Source organism: Haemaphysalis longicornis, unplaced genomic scaffold, assembly GCF_048455015.1.
Source record: "Haemaphysalis longicornis isolate Haplotype H1 unplaced genomic scaffold, Haemaphysalis longicornis Haplotype H1 scaffold_7, whole genome shotgun sequence".
NCBI classification, from domain to species: domain Eukaryota; kingdom Metazoa; phylum Arthropoda; class Arachnida; order Ixodida; family Ixodidae; genus Haemaphysalis; species Haemaphysalis longicornis.
The window spans coordinates 90,340,987-90,360,883 of NW_027526422.1; the positions used below are offsets into that span (position 1 = coordinate 90,340,987).

Below are 19,897 nucleotides of genomic sequence, written 5' to 3' on the forward strand. Positions count from 1 at the left end.
CGCGATGGAGTGGCGGGCCTCGTCCAGTCTTGTAACGTCGGGGGAGATGAGGGTTACGGCCGCGTAATTTTGCAGCGTTTTCCTGCATCGTGAATAGCCTCGTGGGGTAAGCAGTCGAAGGCTTTGCGAATGTCCAAAAGGACGACAAAGGCCACGGTTTTTGGTAGCCTTCGCGTTTTCTAGTGCAGAGACAAGGTCAGCAATTGAATCCATGGCACTGCGCTGGCGGCAAAAACCCGTCTGCTGCTCAGGGTTCAAGTTGCAGATTCGCGCATACTGGTAATTCGAGGCGTGCGAGCGCCATGGATTCGATAATTTTGGAGGCAGCGCTCGTGAGTGAAATAGAACGAAAAGAGGAGAAAAGTTTGGGAGATTTGTTCTTTTTTAGGATGGGAGAGAAAAGTTGGAAGCCAAATTGAGCAGGGAGAGTGCCGGAAGACCAGTGGAAGTTGCAAAGTCAAGATGGCGCGAGCGCTGCCTCTCCGCTACGTTTCTGATAGCCTGGTATGTGATGCCGTCAGCCCCGAGCGCACTTTTCCTTTTTGCATTTTGAATGGCCCACACGAGCTCGGCCGCCATGAAAGGAGCTTCAAAAGCCGTGCTCGGGGGGCCGGCGCGCAGCAGCCGGCGCGCGCGGGGCGTCAGATTCTTCGTTTTGGGCTGCGGCAGGGTTTGCGCGAGAAAGCACGGCCGCGTTTTTTCCACTTGCTATGGAGTGGGCGAGGAGGGGGTGTTTGTATTCCGGGGTCCTCGGAGAGGGCGCGAAGCAAGTGCCGTGCATTCGCCCTCCCCGAGCGCCACTTCTCCGTACTTGCTTGGCGTATCGTCTGACAAAAGCTGCGGCGGAGGAGGAGGAACGGAGGAAACCATCCACGCCCTCTCCGATGGGGAGCGCTGGGTTCCCGTGGTTCCCGCGCTTTTCGGTCGCTCACTCGCTCTTTGCTTCGCGTCTCAAGAGACGGGAAATCGACGGTTGGTGTTCGGCTGCACTACACGGTTCTCATATCACCGATCGGCTTCACTTCAAGGACCCGGCCGTATACTTCAATCTCTGTTCAAGGTATTTCTTCTTTGCGATTGTGATGCTACTCGCGACTCCAAATTACTGCTTGGTATTTTCTTCCAGTTTTCCTTCTGAGACTGCCAGTGAATACATCACAAAAACTTCATCCCAGCCCCTTGATCAACGTCTCAAGTAGCAGGTAAGAAACTATCATAATGTCAGCAATAAGCTGAAGCTAACCAAGTTTTATACGACATTTTCTTGCAGGACAACTAGCGTTTTCTCCAGATTCTGCCATTCCAAGAAGGGTACCTAGCATTTCGTTCCTTTCCCTTTCTTCAAATGTATATTCTGCCGCCGCTGCTGCGAAGTTTGCTGCCGTTCTTTCTGCTGAAGAAACAAGCTTTCTGGATCAAACACACGATTTCAACTGGTGGCCCAACTTCTCAGAAGCAAATTTACAGAACACGTGAACACGAATCCAAGCACGTGCCTTCTTTCGCGTAATATTTTAGCATGCAGTATAGTAGACTAAATTTGCCTTTGCTTTTCCGGGCTGTTTCTTAGGTATTCGGCAGCTCCTATTTTCTCTGGTGTTCTGTTTAACTTCATGATGATTTTTATTTAAAATCTTCTGTGGGTTTATTACATTTAAAATTTATTCTTTGCTTAAGTTTTCACGGCTTCAAGTTGAATCACATTTTGGCACTGTTTTTATTCAAAAGCCGAAATCTTTGCTGTGTTTTTTCTGTTGTATAATTTTAGCTGCACAGTTAAGAAACGATTCATATATGCACGCCTGTTGATGGTGAATTTGTATGTAAAGTATTTGACCCGCCCGGTTGATTGCAATTTTCTTTTAACCTGTCACTCTTTCAATGGGCAGATGGTGTAAGCAGCTGTTTCAATAATAGCTATTTAACAAGTGTTTAACTGGTGCTGTTTTTATTTTTTAATGTTTTCTAGGTCTTGGACTTCCAGCAAGGTTCCTCTGGTGGATATTGAAAAGATTTTGAAATAAATACCATTTCTCTTTGCAATAAAAATTGGGGATGGTTTCATGTCACTAATAATAATATGTAAATAGTTATATAATACATAAGGTCCTGAGAATACCTCAACATGGTATCAAATGGACATTATATGATGTCGTCCGGATATCTGTGAAATGTCCACAGAAAGTTTCCATGAATTTTAAGGACATCCTGTGGATATCCAGACGAAAGTATTTGTGGATGTCTATTCCGAGGCAATAGGGACATCGCCTGAATATCCTGTGGACATGACGTGGGCGTTCACGAATATCCTCTGCACATTGGATATCAGGGAAGTTACATTGAATGGACATCCACAAGATGTTTTATGGTTGCGCCGTCAGCGCTCCAGCGTTTGGTCCCCGTGGTAGTCCTTCCTGCGGTGGGGGATGTCTGAAGTAGTTGCAGCGGCGGCGTCCCCTGTGCTGGTGACTGAACTGGCACTGGGAGCGGAGTGGTGGCGCACATGTTCATTAGCCTCGTGGCCCCGTTGTTCGGTGCCTGTTGGATCCGCGTCGTCTCGAACCTCGGTTCCGCCGGCTTCCGCTGGCGGCCGCTCTGTGGCCGTTGAATTAAAAAACGGTATGTTGCTTGAGCAATCTTCGAGGCAACAAAGGTTGCTCCCTCTGGGCTGTATAGGCCATCCTTTTCCAACATTGTTTCCAGCCAACCCCTGCTCAGGTCAATGACGTACCCTTTCTGGGTACGCTTGCACCACTTCTTTACCTTCGCATTGACAAGCCGTATTGTGTCTCTTATCTCACCGCCCTTCGTCGTCACATGGGGGATTGAGAACACAGAAGAATCATCCATGCCACTCGCACTGCTTGCGTTGAAAGGGAACGGTTTTTCGCACTTGATCTCACCCCCACTGCTCTCTGCGCATGCGCCCCGTTGCCGCCGCCGCGCCAAATTCAAGCGGGAGGGCGCGGTGTTGTCGCACGCCGCAAGTCGAAACGCACCGTCGTCAGCGAGAGCGTCCTCGCCGCCCATCCGATCGCGATGAATAAATACGGACGCAGAGCGAGAGGCATTTTAATTGGGCATTTACATCAGCCTATCGACGAGCATATGATCTGACGATTCGTGTCAAAATTCGATATGCGCTGGTTGTGGCTAGGCTAATCGGCCCTAGCATGGCTAGCATCGGCCCTACCATGGGCTGGGAATCGATTTGAAAAATTAATCCGATTAGTTGACAGGCATTATTCAATTGATCGGAGTTTGAAGTCTTTTTTTTTTTCTTTTGGTAGTATGGGGTCTTCCCCGCGGAAGAGACAAAATCACATACATTCTTGAATTTTAAAGGAGTACTGACACGAAATTTTTATGTTACGTTTTTTTCGCTGCTATGCGTGCCTACCAGCCCACTAGTCATAGAATGACAGATTAGGCGGTCGAGCGCAGCGTAAACATTCATTTACGGCGTTGTTTATTCGTGCCAGTTTCGGTTTCGACAAAAAAACGCCGAGCGGCCGCCATGACAGCATGTATCACATGGCGTCACCATTCTTGCCGTATCGCTGCCTCTCTGGAAGCGCGCGCGAGCGAGCGCACGCTCGCCCAGACCGGCCGAGGTCTTCGCCGTCCCCACAGGCCCGGGCAGCATGACGTCAGTCCCAAAACCATGACGTGTACACACGCCCGAGCAGCGCGCGCCAACCACAGCCAGCGCGTCGGCTTCGTCACGGGAGCCCCGACGTCGACAGTTTGGGGCACGTAGCAGATGATGTCACGTCGACCCGCTCTGGCCTTTCTCGTGCGGGCGAAGATTAAAATGCACTTCTGAAGATAAATGCACTTCTTAAGCGACCCTGAACCTGCGTCCACCGGCGATGTCCGCGCACGTGGAGATGGGCGCGCGCAGCCTGGCCGCTGACATAGCACATACCCACGTGGGGGATTGGCCAGGAATCTCCTCGTCTTCGTTGGCAACGGGGGGAGATGGGCGCGCGCTGCCTGGCCGCTGACATGGCACATACCCACGTGGGGGATTGGCCCAGAATCGGGCGTGAGAAGGGCTAATGCACCTGCTTAAAGGAGTACTGACACGAAATTTCAAAGCTGAAATCCGCTCTAGCAATCAAGTACAACGACAACACAAATAGGTGTCTGTGAATAAATGCATCTTTCTTTCTTTGTAGTTGTGTGTGTGTGTGAGATCTCTCTTTCGCGAACATTACCGAACCGCGCAAATTCAACTCGTGCATTCGCACTTTCACATTCTTCCCCTCGGGGAAATGCGGGGAATTTTTTAAATATGTTTTGCTGAACGGTTGCTGTTGAAACTTGCTGGGAGATATCTCCTGATAAAAAGGAAGCGTTTTAGATAGTTATCTCAGCTTTGAAATTTCGTGTCAGTACTCCTTTAAGGCACGATACCGCCCATGTGTGTGGTTGTCCAGATGGCACGCTAAACAGATCCTCGCGTAGTAAATGCGGCTGGCATTTGGTGGCTGGAATGCGTGCTTACATGGCTTACACGCACGTCTTCCAGCAACTGTTTCTCAAAGAAGCAAACACGGAGACTCGTCGTTGCCACTTAATTCATACGTGTGGTTTTTATAATTATGACATTATACGAGCGTGCTGTGTGAGGTGACAACATGAGATAATCTCGAAGCTTAATTGATTTCTGGTTTAATGCACTGGAGAGATTAAATGGCGAGAAGTTTAATCGCGATTAATGCATTAATCGATCAATCGGTATGGTAATTCACTCGTCCACCTCCGGCTTCCACCACAATGGTCGCGTGATACCATCGACGTTCTTGGCTTTCCGCTCTATCCTGGCGAGGGGTGTGCACGTTCCAAACTAATCGCCACTCTCCCGTTCCCGTGCCGATTCACTTGTGCTCTTGCCCCTTTTTAAAGGGACACTGAAGTGAATTTGTCAAGCTCCCGTTTTTGCTTGCACTGCGTAGACTGGCTCAAATTAGCACACTTTTCATCGTTTATCCGGTTGACAAATCGGTAATTATTTTACAAAGCGCGAAAGAAGAAAAACTACCATGCGCGGTTTGCGGCGGCCGCACCAACTAAGGCTGTGACGTTGAGAGGAGGGGCGCCGTGATTGGACGATGCCCAAGGTTAGCAATCACACAAGTTTCGGTTTCGGTTCTGTAAAACATAACCAAAGGCTTTGTTGGATGGGCATTCTCAATATCTCAGTAATCATCGTACCGCGCTTCTGTCATGTTGTCGGCTGTAAAATGCACAAGATAAGCCTCCCAGGACGGCTTGTAGTCGTAGCATTCACTAGCCGAGACCTACGCAGTGCATGAACGCCCTCCGCGTACCCGCAGACGCCCAAATGTCATGCGCTTTTCCCCCATATTTGGAGCTTGCCTCCCTCATGCCTGTATCGTAAAAAGCGTGTTCGCACCAGGCCAAGGGTCTGTTCATTCTGGCCTGTGCCCACTGCCTGCAAGCAGTCGGTGCTTATGGCAACAGCACGCCAACGAGAACTCGCTAGCGCGCCAGTGCCAGCCTGCGCGCGTTTTGTGAACTAGTTCGTGTAGCCATGAACGTTGCGGCCCCAAAAAAGGTGAACTCAATATAGAAAACATCGGCGGAAAACAAAAAAGTTAACTTACAAAAAAAAAAAAGCACGTACCCGCGGGGATTCGAACTCGTGACTCGCAAAACATTTGGCGTGAATTCCTAGAGCCTCAGACCGCTAGGCCACGGAGCGGGATTTTTTTTTTTTTTTTTTCTGAAACAATAACTTTATTTACACATAAATATACACGTCATGCCGAGTGTTACACATGGTTCAGGAGCAGCTCTGACAGTGGATGTGTCGGTTACATGTTTGGCGGGTAAGATGACAACGAACGTGAAACCAGGAGAAGCAAAAAAAAGGGGCAAAGAGACACGAAACAAAAATAGGAGGACAATGAGAAACAGCAGCACAGGCTCTACAAAAACAAAGGCTAAAGGAATTGTGTGTGTCCTATGGCTGGCGCTATCTCTCCTGTTTCTCAAAGGAGGACTTGGTCAACGTAGATACGCTGGCCCGTTGAACGCTCCAGCCCCCCCCCCCCCTTTTTTTTTTTTTAAGGCTTAGGCGTTTCCCTGCCTGCGCCTTTCCTCATTTGTTTTGTAGCGCTTCAGCGCATGGCTGCCTCGGGCGAGCTTCCTTCGCAGTTCCAGGTCGCAGTCAGATGTGCCCAATGCGCTGACCGTCCATTGGACCTCCCGCAGAAAGTGTCGCCATGCGGGTTGTGGGTGGAGGGCGCACTCCACTGCATCTACCCTCGCTTTCCAGAGGGAGTGAAGTCCGATGGCTAGGACACAATCACGGAAAGCGGGGTGCTCTGTGTCCACACACAGGAACTTGAGGCCCGGCCAAGTGACGTTCCACGATGTTCTGAAGCACGCTTGTATTTCGTGCCAGAAATAGATCGCCGTGTTGCAGTCAAGGAATGCATGTTCTGCGGTTTCCGTTTTGCCACACAGGAGGCATCCGGCGCCCCAGGGGAGGAAGAAGCCCCGCTCCTGCTGACGCGCCATGACTGGCAACACTGCCGCGTGGAAACGGAAGAAAAAATCTTTTGTGCCGACTGGGATGGGGGATTGCCTGACAGGCCACGGAGCGGGACGCCAACGCATTGCTAATATAGGGTATATATTGTACAACCGGTTTACACTTTTATTTAGTTTTGGCATTTCAAGCCGCTTAGGTGACTATTTGTTGTACTGCGATCGCGCAGTAAGCGTCGCCCGAGTTTCCACAGTAGCTCACGTCTAGCAATTGCATTTCGTAGACGGAAAAGCGTTCGCAGATGCGTAGTCGTGCTGCTGACCGCTGTGCTTGTTCGCCCAGCGCAAAAACGTGCTTCCCGCGCCCTAGTTTTACGCTGTACGGTAAAAATATCAGTTGATTTTATTTGCTTAGTACCTATATTGACTTCGCTGACTCTTCTCCCGCCTTCAAGAGGCCTTATATTTTCCTACTGGCGTACCAGTCAGCGAAGCGTCGCATGTGCAGCGCTTGTGTGAAGCGACCTTGACTTGGAGCTAGATACAGTGTACAAACAAACCAAGTAAAGAAAGGCACATTCTTCCATTCACAAACGTGTCCTGGCTTCGTTTCAACTAAGCGAACGAATTGCGACCAAGCAATTTTTTTTAACCTCCTTGATTGCGACGACCCGCCGGCGGCCGGCGGACGAAACGCTGGGCCGACTGGCTCTGTCGGCCGGGGAGCCGTGCAGTAGCGCAGCCGTGGCGCAGCCAATTGCCAGCTCATCCCCTCCTGACGTCACACGAAAACGCCACAGAAAATGGGCGAGCGTAAAGAGAGGAGGACAGCGTTTTCGAATTAGTTTTTCTACTAAATAAAATCGCGTAAACGCGCCTAGAGTGGTCGAAACATGGCCTGGGGACTCCGGACTACAATTTGCGCTAGTAATCCCGCAATGTTTACATATCACTTCAGTGTCCCTTTAACCTCCCCATTTTCGCAACAACTGTGCACACTACCCTTTTTTCCCGCGAATGCGGATGGGGAGAAGAGGGGCCCCCGCCGTAATTCATGGCAAATGCGCTTAAAGGTGCCATGAAGAGAAAACACAAGTTTGGTTCATTCAAAAGATTGCCTCGTTATAATTAGGCAGAGCTCATAAGCTTGCCGAACGAGCTATTTGCGCCTAAATTTAGGGCACATTCTTTTTAGAGCCCTAAGAATGGTGGGACGTTACGAAAGCACACGTAAACATAGAAGTACCGATGCGTACTGCTGTTGGTACTGCGCGCATTATGCTTGGTTTAGCTGCGCAGGACTGCGGGGCTTTGGGGTAGTTTCAGACGACACTGGCCGATTGACGCAAGCGACGATGTCTTACGTGACCGTATTTGTCGAGCGAGAACCATGCTTCACGAAAAGATTGTCTCCATGTCTCAATGAACAAAACAAGCCAGGTACAAATACGTTCACAAACCAAAGGCAGAAAACAGCTTGCTACGGTGTGGTGGCGCCATCTAGAATCACTAACGGTAAACACGGCCCTGTGATGTCATGGCAGACCACGAAAACGCACGGTTTAGCAGGAAAATCAAAATTTTAACTTAACTTAATCGATTTCTCAGTGAGTAAAGCATCGTTTGCATTCGGACAAGCGCTGGGGGCACTATAAAACATGAAATCTTTCGAATAACACAAACTTCTGTTTTGTCTTCATGGCTCCTTGAAAGCACAAGTTGCTGTTGGAGGTGAGGGGAGGTGGTGCGCAGCTGTCGGGCGATGCAGAATTAGAGAGAGAGAGAAATGGCCGGAAGTTGCGAGGGCTGGTGAACGGGAGGAGACAGAGTGTACGAGGGGACATGGCTAAAATATAAAAGAGTAGTAAACAGTCCGGTTGACGGGCGACTCCACAATAAAAGCACGATATTGCCATCCTTTGTTTTGCTTGTGCTGTTTTTAAATGCAGAGCATTTCAGTAACTCACGATGTCACCCGCGTTGGCGTCCGTAGTCCGCACCGTCGTTGTCCCCACTATACAAAAAGAAAATACTATCCGACGCCGGTTTCGATCCCTCGACCCTGCGGGCGGAACGCTATGTACATTGTGCTGTAACCACTGCGCCACAAAGCCGACACAGAATCGGACGCTATATACACGCCTTATATCGTTGACTCATTCAAATTACTGCTGACGAGCGCTCTCTCGTCAGCAGTTGCCACAAGTGCAACAACATTAACGTAACGCAAACTACTTAACGTCGTGCGCCCCCGGAAATGCTCTGCATTTGATCGTGCCCCTCGCGAGGGGCATGTTTCACTGCGGCTTCCTACTGATGATGATGATGATGATTAGTGGCTTTCCCTTTGAATCGGGGCGTCGGTTGTCAGCAATCGACTTGCCTGTTTTATTACGTTTACATGCCCTACTCCCAGGTTAACTTATAGATTTGCTTCCTCCCTCCCATTTCTCCCTCTTTTCTGTTTTAATCTCATCGCCCCCACCCCCCTTTATATGATGAAGATATCCTGTTAATTACACGCGTGTTGTGTAAGAGAGAGTTGTAGTAAGTTGCTCAGCAGGCAAGTTTTTAGTTGTGGTCAGTGTCATGGAGTTACCAAAGGCAACAATCCACATGCCCGTAGCAGTTCTGGTTTAGTTGTTAGCGAGTCAGTAGAAGCAGCTTCCTCTTGTGATACATTTGCATGAACTGTGTACTCTTCACAGTATATTCAATAAAACTGGTCTTATTTGCCACATGTAATGAATATGTACCATGCTTTGCTATTTGCAGTTTTATCTGTCATAAATTTTGGTGCAACGCTACGCTTCTGTTTCTGAGAAGCTGGCATCACACTAGAAAGGCCCGTTCTGGTAAGGCCAGGTGTGGAGTGTTTCACAAGCGCAGTTTTGGCTCCCTTCTGAATGAGAGGAATGTTCGATCGCTGTAGTTAAAACGCCATCTTAGGCCCCAGCGTCCGCAAAACCCTCTACAACCTCAAGGTTGGTTCACAGCCGCTAGGTTGTAGAGGCATTTGTGCTGCCGGGCTTTCAAAAGGCAGGTTTGTTTGGGTAGCTTATCAATTGAACTTTTAGAAATGAACAGTGCAGTGAAAACAGAAATAAGATATCCAGAGATGACACAGCACCAGTGCCATCATTTCCTTGCGCTTCTTTCCCATCCCCTTTGCACTGTTCCTTCCAAGATGCTGCAAGGCAACACCAGTTCATGCACCAACTGAGAGCACTATCAGCCAGATCATAAATATCACACAAGCTTTTGGAGGTTGTTGCTATGGAAATGTATCAGGACCTTCGGTTGTGGGCTTCTCAGCGACCGGCCACAGCTCTGATGACCAACAGGACTGGAATGGCACAAGGCTTGTACTTCTTTTCAGGTTCATGTCCATAGATTGACCCGTCTCCAGTCTATGTAGTGCCTTAACTAGGAGTAAATTAAAAGTGTACCCAGCGTTTAATTTGCGAATGTACAGCCTTTCTCAAAGTTTTCTAGACAATAGCAAAAGAAATAGTACAAGCTCACCTCTCCAGTGAGGCTGAAATGATTTATGCCAGAAATCTGGAGAAAACACCTCTACTTCTTACTGTATTAAAATAATACAGTAACAGTAAATGTTAAGCTTTTGCTTCGAATACTTTGCCGTGGCCTAGAAAATTTGGAGAAAGACTGTACCAGTAGAGAGCAGCCGATAAATATATTTTCTCCGTTAGTTTTTCTTTCAGGAGTGTTTCAAACAATGATACTGCAGACGAATAAAATAAAAATTTTATTGCCTAGCATTACCAGCTTTAAACATCGGCACAGTGGGCCTTGTCAAAAACCAAGGCCACTTTGGGCACAGCAATGTCCCATTCTAGCAATCTAGCAAAGGCTAAATCGCATGTTATTCAGTGCTTTGTCTCTAGCAGGTTCCACACCCATATATTATCCACTTTGTACATTCAAATTCTCACACTATTACGATTCAATTTTATTGGACATAGGAAGAAAAATACTTTAGACAAAAGAAAGAGGTCCAAGAAAAGACCCCAGCTCCACCTTTGCTTCACCATCCAGTACTACCACCTTTAGTATTTTTAAATCATTCCTCCAACTCTCCTCAAATTATAAGTACCTATATAGCACAAAATTGAGCTTGCCTGAATAACAATACAAAACAATGCATATGTAAAAAATTGCATACACGTTTACAGGCTCCTTATGCTTCAAGGCTGACCTCTCTTGTAAAAGAAAGTACAACACCAGACAAAAATCTGGAGGGTCAGATGTTCCATGACCGATAGGCAAGTGTGAGTTGACAAAAAAAGGCACACTTCTTTTTGCATATCTTTGGACGACACAAGTCACTTTCACACCAATCGGAGGCCTTCTTTGTATGCAGGCTTTGCTGGCAGCACTACGTTGAAAACATTCCCATCTGACATCTATGGCTTAAAAGAGCACCAGTCAAATTTCCAAACACTCCTTTTCAGTACACAAGCTGACAGCACTAAGCAAAAACACTTTTTCAGTAACATGTCCAGACACAGTACACACAGATCTTGCAGGCCTAGGCTGCTCTGGCTACACTAGAGTAAAAACATTCCATTTCAACTAGAAGACCCTGTGAGACAGACCACACATCACATGGGATAAAAATACGTCCTTCCGATAAACACTTCCCAGGCACGGCCACCTCGCCACTTGCTTTGTGGACTTAGCTGACAGCGCTAGAGCAAAAACACACTATCCACTCGTATGGCACGTGGTGGAAGCTTGAAGGATCACTTGGGTGATGTGAATGGTTTCTTCGAAACCACACCACAAAGCAGGGTAGCGCAGCAAAGGCTGATTTTGCATTTCTGGTTTCAATGAATGCTCCTTACTACTTGAAAATACAGGCTTGATGAACAACCGATAATTAAAGACAGGGTTTACAAACCACGAGGTAGTTACTGGCTTGAGCAATTTGTTCACTACTGCTGAACACCACTGCTGAGGAAAGCATTGTGTTCGGTCTACGGACGTAGGGAATGATCTGGCACTGCACAATGTCTGGCCCTTCATTGACTACTAGAGAGGTGTGAGCAACGTGTGGGGCGACACCACAGATCGATGAAGCAACATTGAGCAAACATTTCTGTTAACAAAAGAGGGAAACTTGTATATCTTGGAAGATCAGTTTGAGCTCCATTAGGAATATGTTTCAGCAGGGTTAATAAGCCAACCTCATTTCACGGGCCACGGAGCAAGCATAAATTAGAGCGAACAGTTTGTTGTCGCATTGTGCGGGTAATTTAAAAAATGTACGGCTCTCCAGCTCGCAAAAATGTGCAATTACAAATGAAGTTTTGCCGTTACAACAGCACAGAAGACAGGAAAATAACTAGCTAAAAAAGAAAAAAGAAAGACAGCAGTCAACCTAAAAAAGCACAACAAGAAAGCAGTCAGGAAATGTTCCAAGTGATTGCACAAACACAACTAATTTCAACAGGCGGGGCAAGTGGGACAATCAACACCAACATCCCTCAACAAAAAAGGCCTACGACAGTAGTAGTAAGTGGCTGTACTCAAGCCTTATCGCCTGACCGACACCACGACCCAATGTGCACATGGAAACAAAAGCCATCCGAAACAAAACTAAACTCCAATGTTTCCATTTTGTTTTCTGTTTTCCACCCACCAAGAGAACACAAACCACACTTCTTACATGCCACACATTAGCCAACATTCCTATGCTGGCCAGCCAGCATGTACATAGCGCAGACACAAAAACTAGCCCAGGCACTTACATACTACAACAGACTTTTCACACTACCACATGACCTGCTTAGTACAGGTGCGCCAAGTAGACAAAAACTGCACAGCTGAAAGAGACACTAAAGGTTGAATGACCTTTTATTTTGTTAGACTGGTCACACCATTTAAATCTGTTTTGACTTCTGATCAGCAGCAAACAATGCTTTGTTTGTTCAGAAATAAATAACCAAAGCTGCCATTTCTCTCTTTTGTTTCCCCCTTCCATGCTAACGTGACGTGAAAAGATACTTCAGACGTAGTGATGAGGGGCCGCCTACAAAGTCATTCGAGGCATTTTTCGCCAAGAAAGGTGCTGCCACCTAGGAAAACCAACAGCAACTACTCGCGTGATTGCTCAGCACAACAGCTGATGGCAAGACACATCATTTAGCTGACTGCAATATTATTACTGGAGCTTTGCTGCAAGTTTGCCATGCATAAGTAGACACTGACAATGAAAGGAGCAACAGCTCATGCACAACACTGGACCAAAATTGAAACTGAAGCAAATCTTATCAGCAGTTGTAGTGAATGAACCTTCTTAATAATGTTAAGAGAAAAACTTTGTGCCTTTTTGGAACAAGCGCGCAGCAATAGTTCCCGCAAACATTTATTTTACTTTCAGCGCACGATAAAGATCCCCAGGTGGGCAAAATTAATCCACAGCCCTCCACTATGGCGCGCCTCATCGCCTGCTTTGCATCAGCGCATTAAACCCTTCAATCAATCAATCAATCAATCAATCAATCAATCAATCAATCATTTTACGTTTACACGCATCTAATTCTATGTTTTTTTCGGGAAACCGCTTCAGCAAACTCCACCAATCATACGCTCCACCATTCCAGATTCACGATGTCACAAAGTAGCGTTGTACAGGAAAGTGCATGATGGGGTGAGACCTATTTTCGCACCTTTGGCATTTCCTGCGTTATTAGGCAACTGCTGCAGCCACGAGTGGGACAGTTTTTATGGCACTGCAATCTAACGATGGAGACCCCCTTGTCTTTGCACTTTAGCATCCTTTTAAGGGAAAATATTAAAGCTCACACACAATGCAATCAGAAAACCTGCCTATCACGTTTTGCGGAATTCCGCACCGAAGCTGTAAAGGGTCTCCTTGCATGAGAAAATTCCCCATCATGCCTCCTCAAAGGCAGTTCAGTCAAGACAAAAGGGGAGCCTCGCACCAAGGAGGAGATTGAGCAACTGAACGACGAGTGCACACAAGGGGCTGCTAATTGCAGTGTCTGCAGAATGGTTGCACACTCCCCAACTTTAGCATGTACAGCTTAACATGCACAGTGTCGGGCAATATACGCAGACAGTGGCAATGATGGGCCCACTTCCTATCCACCTACTGTTCACTGCTCTTGCAATGGCGAAAACTGCCAATGACACACATTTCTAGCTTCTTTGCCGATCCCCCCAATCTCACATAATCTCATGAAGGCTTGTAAATTTAAGCCTGCACTACCCACATTGAGTGTAGGCTCAATAAGGTGAAAACAGTGAATACTACCAATGCATACAACGCCATCTGCAGCCAGCGTATCAGCATGCAATACATTGATGATTATGAGCAATTGCCTGTCTGTCTCCTATCTACTTTTGCAAAGAAACAGGGTGAAGAAATGTCATCTTTTATTGCTGATGCCCTCTGGGCCAGATCCCATTTGGCATAGTCCTAGTATAGAAGCAAAGTCTTCGTTTTTTTTTCCCCCACATGACGGGAGCCATGCTGCAAGTTGCTGAGGTTGCCACTATAGCTCTGTATTTTCTACAAGCGCAAGAGAGACTTTCGTCAGAAAGGCACACATGCAAAATAAAAAGTTTCTAAATCTAAAGCACCCCAGCAGTGTTTCAATTGACAAAAGCAGCCCAAACTGTAGCACAGACGTGCATGAAGGTTGCACGCTAACTGAAGCCACGCACTGGCCCCGGGCCGAGCCGCTACGAGCACGGGCTTTCAGATTACATACCAACAGGGTTATCACATGCAACCCAGCTTGCCTTCTTCCGAGCAAGATGCCAGAGCAACGCTCGACGCACTACAAAGACGGCAGCATCACAGACCCTATTCTCTGGTGTTTTGTCTTCTTCTCTCTCTCCACTAAGATGGGGAGAGGGATTACAATCACACTTTCCATGAGAACAGGGGCGGTATTCTCGAGTTTTGTCCCTTTTGCATCCCTTTCAAAAGTGTCCCTTTTGGGGAGCCCTGATTGGCTAAAAACAAACAACCGGAAGTGACGTAGCGCAAGCGCAACAAGCCTACTGCCAACGCCCACTGCTTAACCGGAAGTATGTCACGATGAAAGGGACTCAAAATGGACGTTTTCAAAAGGGACAGTTACGAGAATACTGCCCCAGATGCATGTCTCAAAACCTCCCCCAAGTACTCCAGTGGTGTTTCCAGTTTCAAGATGAGTTTAGGAACAGGAATTGCACTTATACGGCAGCAGCAATGGAACTATGCTTTTTAGAAGTACCCTTAAACTCCGCAGCATTAAAAGGCAAGACGGTGAACAAGCAACTATTTGGCTGGAAGGCACAGACTGAGGCTGTATGTACTCGAAAGGAATAAAGGAGGACAGCAGTCCTGCCTTTTCTCTCCACCTCTTGTTATAGAAAGGCAGGATAGATGCATTGGTTGTGGACACGAGTTTGTCTCACAGATATGCACAACTGACGGCACTGCTTTGCCGAAAAGAAGCACATGCCATGACAAGGATTGTTGTGGAGAGGGAAGCGTGGCCACCGCTTTCGGTACTTTCAGGTCAATTGTAAATGGAGATCAAGAGTGACAGGTCTACACAACTGGCCCATGATGCATGCTGGCTGTATAAACCCAACTGCTTTGAGAAAAAACTGCGATAGGCAGAGAAGACCGCCATCGACAATTGCTTCCGCTTCCAGCTTAGATATTCAACCCCGGAATCTTACAAGATGGTAAAATTCCCCTATCGCCACAGTGGTACTTTGATGCATAATGTAAGAGCAGAAGGTATTCGCTGCTACTATGCCACTTGAAAGGCTTATTGGGCCAAATCTGTAACCAACGAAAATTCATGAACAAAACAGCCACAAAACAAGCACACAGCCCATTGGATTTATTAAGCTACCTGTCTCGGAAATTTCAAAACGGTTCTTTGCAACCTCAGCGGTGCCGTAGCTTTGTGGCTCAGAGGTTAAAGCGTTGTACTCCTGAGCCCACGGACACGGATTCCATCTCGGCTGTGGTAGCCATTTTCTCGAGGAGGTTGGAGTTGTGGGAATACAGCCACCGTCAACTCTACCACAACATGCCTGCCTATTCGTTGCGTCTCACACAAAATTTTTTAGTGCAGCATGCTGGATACATCTCCGCACATCTTCTAAGCTCTTCCAAAACCCCCTTCGAAAGGCACAATATTTCACCCCGCCAAGACCCAAATGGCGACGCGACCCAACCTGATTTGGCGAGCCCAAAAAGGGACTGCGGACGGTATTTCGAGAAGATGAAAGAACACCAAGTAAACTGCGCAAGCTCCTCATAAAGACAATCCAAAATGGAGTGAGGTGTCGCTATCTACGTAGTCGACTTACAGTGAGATTAAATAAAAAGCCGGGCACTCTTTGGGGAGACTCCCCACCATAGAGTTCTATTATATATACTATATGGAAATCTGTCACTGCAATAGTGTGCCGTCATGGGTGCCGCCATAGCAGCAGGCAACGTTCCTCTCTTACTTGGCTTGGCTAAGCCACATGGCTTCTTTTCACTACTGAAGCCAAAATGAACAATCATCTTACAAGAAGCTTCTAAATATTCCCTGATTACTAAATCTTTTTGGAGCTTCAGTTTTATAATAATTAAGCAAGTTAAAATAATCTTCCACACTAATACTGTCGCTTTTCTGCAGCACAGGCAACTTTTGAGCATGTAGGAGGGCCATGTTAAGGACAAGAAGAACGTTCCCAAAGCGTGGCTTACTCGGACACTAACGTCAGATTTCCCCCTGGTATGCACTAGTATAAAACTCTATGTTACCCGCTGCGGTGGCTCAGTGGCTGAGGTGTTGTGCTGCTGAGCTCAAGGCCACAGGTTCGATTCCCGGCCGCATTGGCCACTTTTCTAAAAGAGGCGAAAGGCAAAAACACCCATCTGTAGACATTTCGGCGCACGTCAAAGATCCCCAGGTGGTCAAACTTCAATCCAGAGCACTCCCCTACGGTGCACCTCATGGCCCAGATCCCACAAGCAATCAATGAAACTCCACCGTCCCACATTTCTCGGTAAATTCTCGTGCTCTGCCTACTGACACCCTGGTTACGTGGTGGCAGTGGTGGGGGTAGGGGCGGCGGTTCGTTCCACGTAGAGGCCCGGGTTGAAGTAGAGCTTCTTGGTCCACCCCTGGAGCTCGACACTGGGCGTCTGCTTGCCGCCGTCGTGGGAGATGCGCCTCATGACCGCCTCGTGCACCTTGCGCATGAGCTTCTCCAGGTGCATGGTGCAGGCGTGCTCGCTGAACACCGTGTAGACGGCCGACAGGAACCACGTGCCGATCACCTCGTTCTTGAGCGCCACGTAGTTGGGGATGGTGGCGTACGCAAAGTACATGTCCGACCACGAGGTCAGACGCTCGCGCGTCTCCTGGGCAAACAGCTGCTTGTCCAGTGCTGCATCCCCCTCCGGGATCTTGCCGGCGTCCGTCGTGTCGTAGGTGGCCTTTGTTCCGCCGTCATGCTTGGCTGCGTGGGAAGAAGTTCAGCGTTAAAGGGGCCATGAAGACGAAATAGAAGTATTACAAAGACTGCATTGTCCCGACGACGACGATACAAATTTTGTCGCAAACTTTGTGCAAATAACTGAGATATTAAGGAAGGCAGGTGAAGCAGCGGCCACTCCCCTAGCCACGTTTTGGCAATTTCGCCATGTCCTGAAATCTTGCTTGGACACTTGGCATCTGCTAACATAAGCCACCGCCATGAAATTAAGACTGAACAATTGCAGTAAGGCCTCCAGTTCCTATTATTGTAACACTTGAATGCTAATGTGCAGTTAACACATGGATAACTATATTTCTAGTGCTTGTCCATACTATGTCAGTGCAGCGCAAAATTTGAAAGCTTTCCAGTATTTCTCGCTTTCTTTCTATTGAAAAATGCCTTTCATGGCTGCAATGTAACTGAGTAAGTTGCCAAAAACTAGTTCTTTCAAAATTAAACAGTGTTGTATTTTGTTTGCATGGCCCATTTAATCCCTCTGTGAAACATGAAACACGATAGAAGATGTACCTGCTAAAATTTGCAACACGCACACTTCCTTGCATTTCGTTCACCAATTTCATTCTCAATTTTGTTCTCCACAAAGGCATGTCACCATGCTTTACTCTCTATTTGTTCCCCATAGTCTATTATGACAAGCTCTATCACCTGCCTTCTCCTCCTCATTCCAATGCTCACTTACAGGAGAAGCAAGACTACAATACTTGCTTCTCTCACACACTTCTAAGATGCCAAGGCTAACTTTGCTCACCAACCCACAGCACAGAACTAATAATTTACAAAAAGATACGCAGGGGGCAAAACAGCCTACAGTTGAACCCCACAATAACGAATCGGCCACAAAAAGCCAAAAAATTCGCTTTCGCGGAAATTTCGTTGCCGCAAGAATGAAACATACACAACAGTAATATTGCCCGCAATTCAAATATTTATTTCCGGAAGTCGGTTATATTACTTTCCAAGCCTTACCTTGCAGTACCTTCACAGCTAAGCTCTCACACTACAAGAAGTGTTTCATTGCTAGTAGTGCACACCTAAGAACGACTGAATCGCGTCAAACGCATTCAAAACATCCCGCAGGTTCGCCTTCTCTGCACATTTTTCTCCTTGGCCCTCGGCACTGAGTATGTCCGAGCATGTAAGCGGAGCCTAGCATCTTCTGTCGATGAACTTTGCCAGACAGCGGCACTTCATTGTTCCGATCCTGTCCGCAAAACTAATTGAGCGCCGCTTGGTTGACGTCCAGAAAGGCCACAGCCGTCACTGTTTTGTTTTGCACACGTGCACCATCTAAGAGTGGCATCCTTGCTTTTCAAAATGGTAGAGCGAGCTGCAGGCAATTCCAGACTCGTTGGCACCATCTTCCCTACTTCCACTTGGGCTAATGACTTGGGCAATGATGGCTGCCTCATCTTGCAGCGATAAACAAAAACTTCTGCTTCTGATTGACACCAAACATGCCGATTGCCACACACACAACAGCTCTCTCCTATTTGACCCGCACTTCCTGCGTGAGTTCATGACTAGTTCAGCGCAAGCGCCGCCACTGCAGAACCGGTCCTGCACTTCTGTCGTCTCCTTTCTGCACCTCCTCTCTGGGAAGTGCAGGGAAAGCTATGAGCTCATCCTGCACTCTCTGCACCGTCGGTAAGTGCTGCACTACCTGAATGAGTTCTGCGAGTGCAGCCAAATCGAAGACACCTAACAAAGGCAACGCGCACTGTTCAGCAGTAGCCGGCTAGCGTAGCCTAAGCCAAAGTCGTGAGTCACCATGAGCTGCCCCCTGGTGGTGTTGCCGCGAGGCTGCCTTCACGGCCGTCTGCTGCACGGTCTTTAATGTAAACAAAAATATGGCGCCTGCCATGTAAGTGTGCTGTGGCAGAAGTTTACACACTTTGAGTCCGAAAAAAATGCATTTGAGCACTTTTTGGATGCTGTTATGCTCAAATGGGTATATAAAATGCCAACTGGACTTGCAGCGATTTCATTAATGGCGGATTGCTTTCCACAAACATTTCGTTGCCGCGAGATATGAAATACATGAGCTTCTATAGATATTCATTGGGAATCTAAAAATATTTCGCTGCCGTGAGAATTTCGCACCCGCAGGATTTCGTTATTGCAGGGTTTGACTGTACTATCTTGGTCCTGCTAAGGAGCAGGTGGCAGATACTTACTCTTCACAACAGTTCTTTCTCACCCCCAACTCCTGTCAAAGGCTGCATGCAATTTATGTGCTAATCAGACTTCAGATACCCTTGCAGAGGAGATGCGTGTACACTCAAACCTTTTTATAACAATGTTGAAGAGGGGCCATAATTAATTACTTTGTTATATAAATTATAACAGTTTACAGCAATGTATGCTTAGTTGGGTGCACGAATATAAGCATGCAACGAAGCAAACAGCCTCGCAGCCCACTGTACCGCAATGCGACCATGCATGCGACAGAAATTGAACAGAAGACAAATTCTCGCTTGCTGAATGTGTACGCGGCATATTTTATTCTCCGCTAGACATAGCTGGAAAGAAAGACCAAGATGCTCCTTTGTTTCAGACATCACAAGTGAAAGACGTCCTTTTTTCAGCAGTGGCCACCGCATCGATGCCGTTTTCGCCACCACCATGGGCACCGAAGAAACAACGTAGCAGGTCAACTGCATCGGGTGCCTGTGACCATGTTGGCACGTCAAACGTGTGTTCATGGGATGCCATAGCATCTTCGTCATCGTTTGCGTCGATCGGTTTGTCCAGTGACATCTGCGACAATAGCGTCTTCGGTCGGCTCCTCCATAGTGACCGCACTGGCATCCGCATTGAGGGA

General features: G+C 47.5%; 1 protein-coding gene across 1 annotated transcript in view; it reads right to left on the reverse strand.

Annotated features, from left to right (window-relative positions):
- Positions 1-10,276: 10,276 nt before the first annotated feature.
- LOC144146066 (caspase-7-like) overlaps positions 10,277-19,897 on the reverse strand; it is a 47,469-nt gene continuing 37,848 nt past the window's right edge. The window contains exon 6 of the mRNA XM_077677992.1: positions 10,277-17,037. Within this exon, the coding sequence (XP_077534118.1) occupies positions 16,616-17,037 (422 nt within the window). The 3' untranslated portion in view covers positions 10,277-16,615. The remainder of the gene's footprint in view (positions 17,038-19,897) is intronic.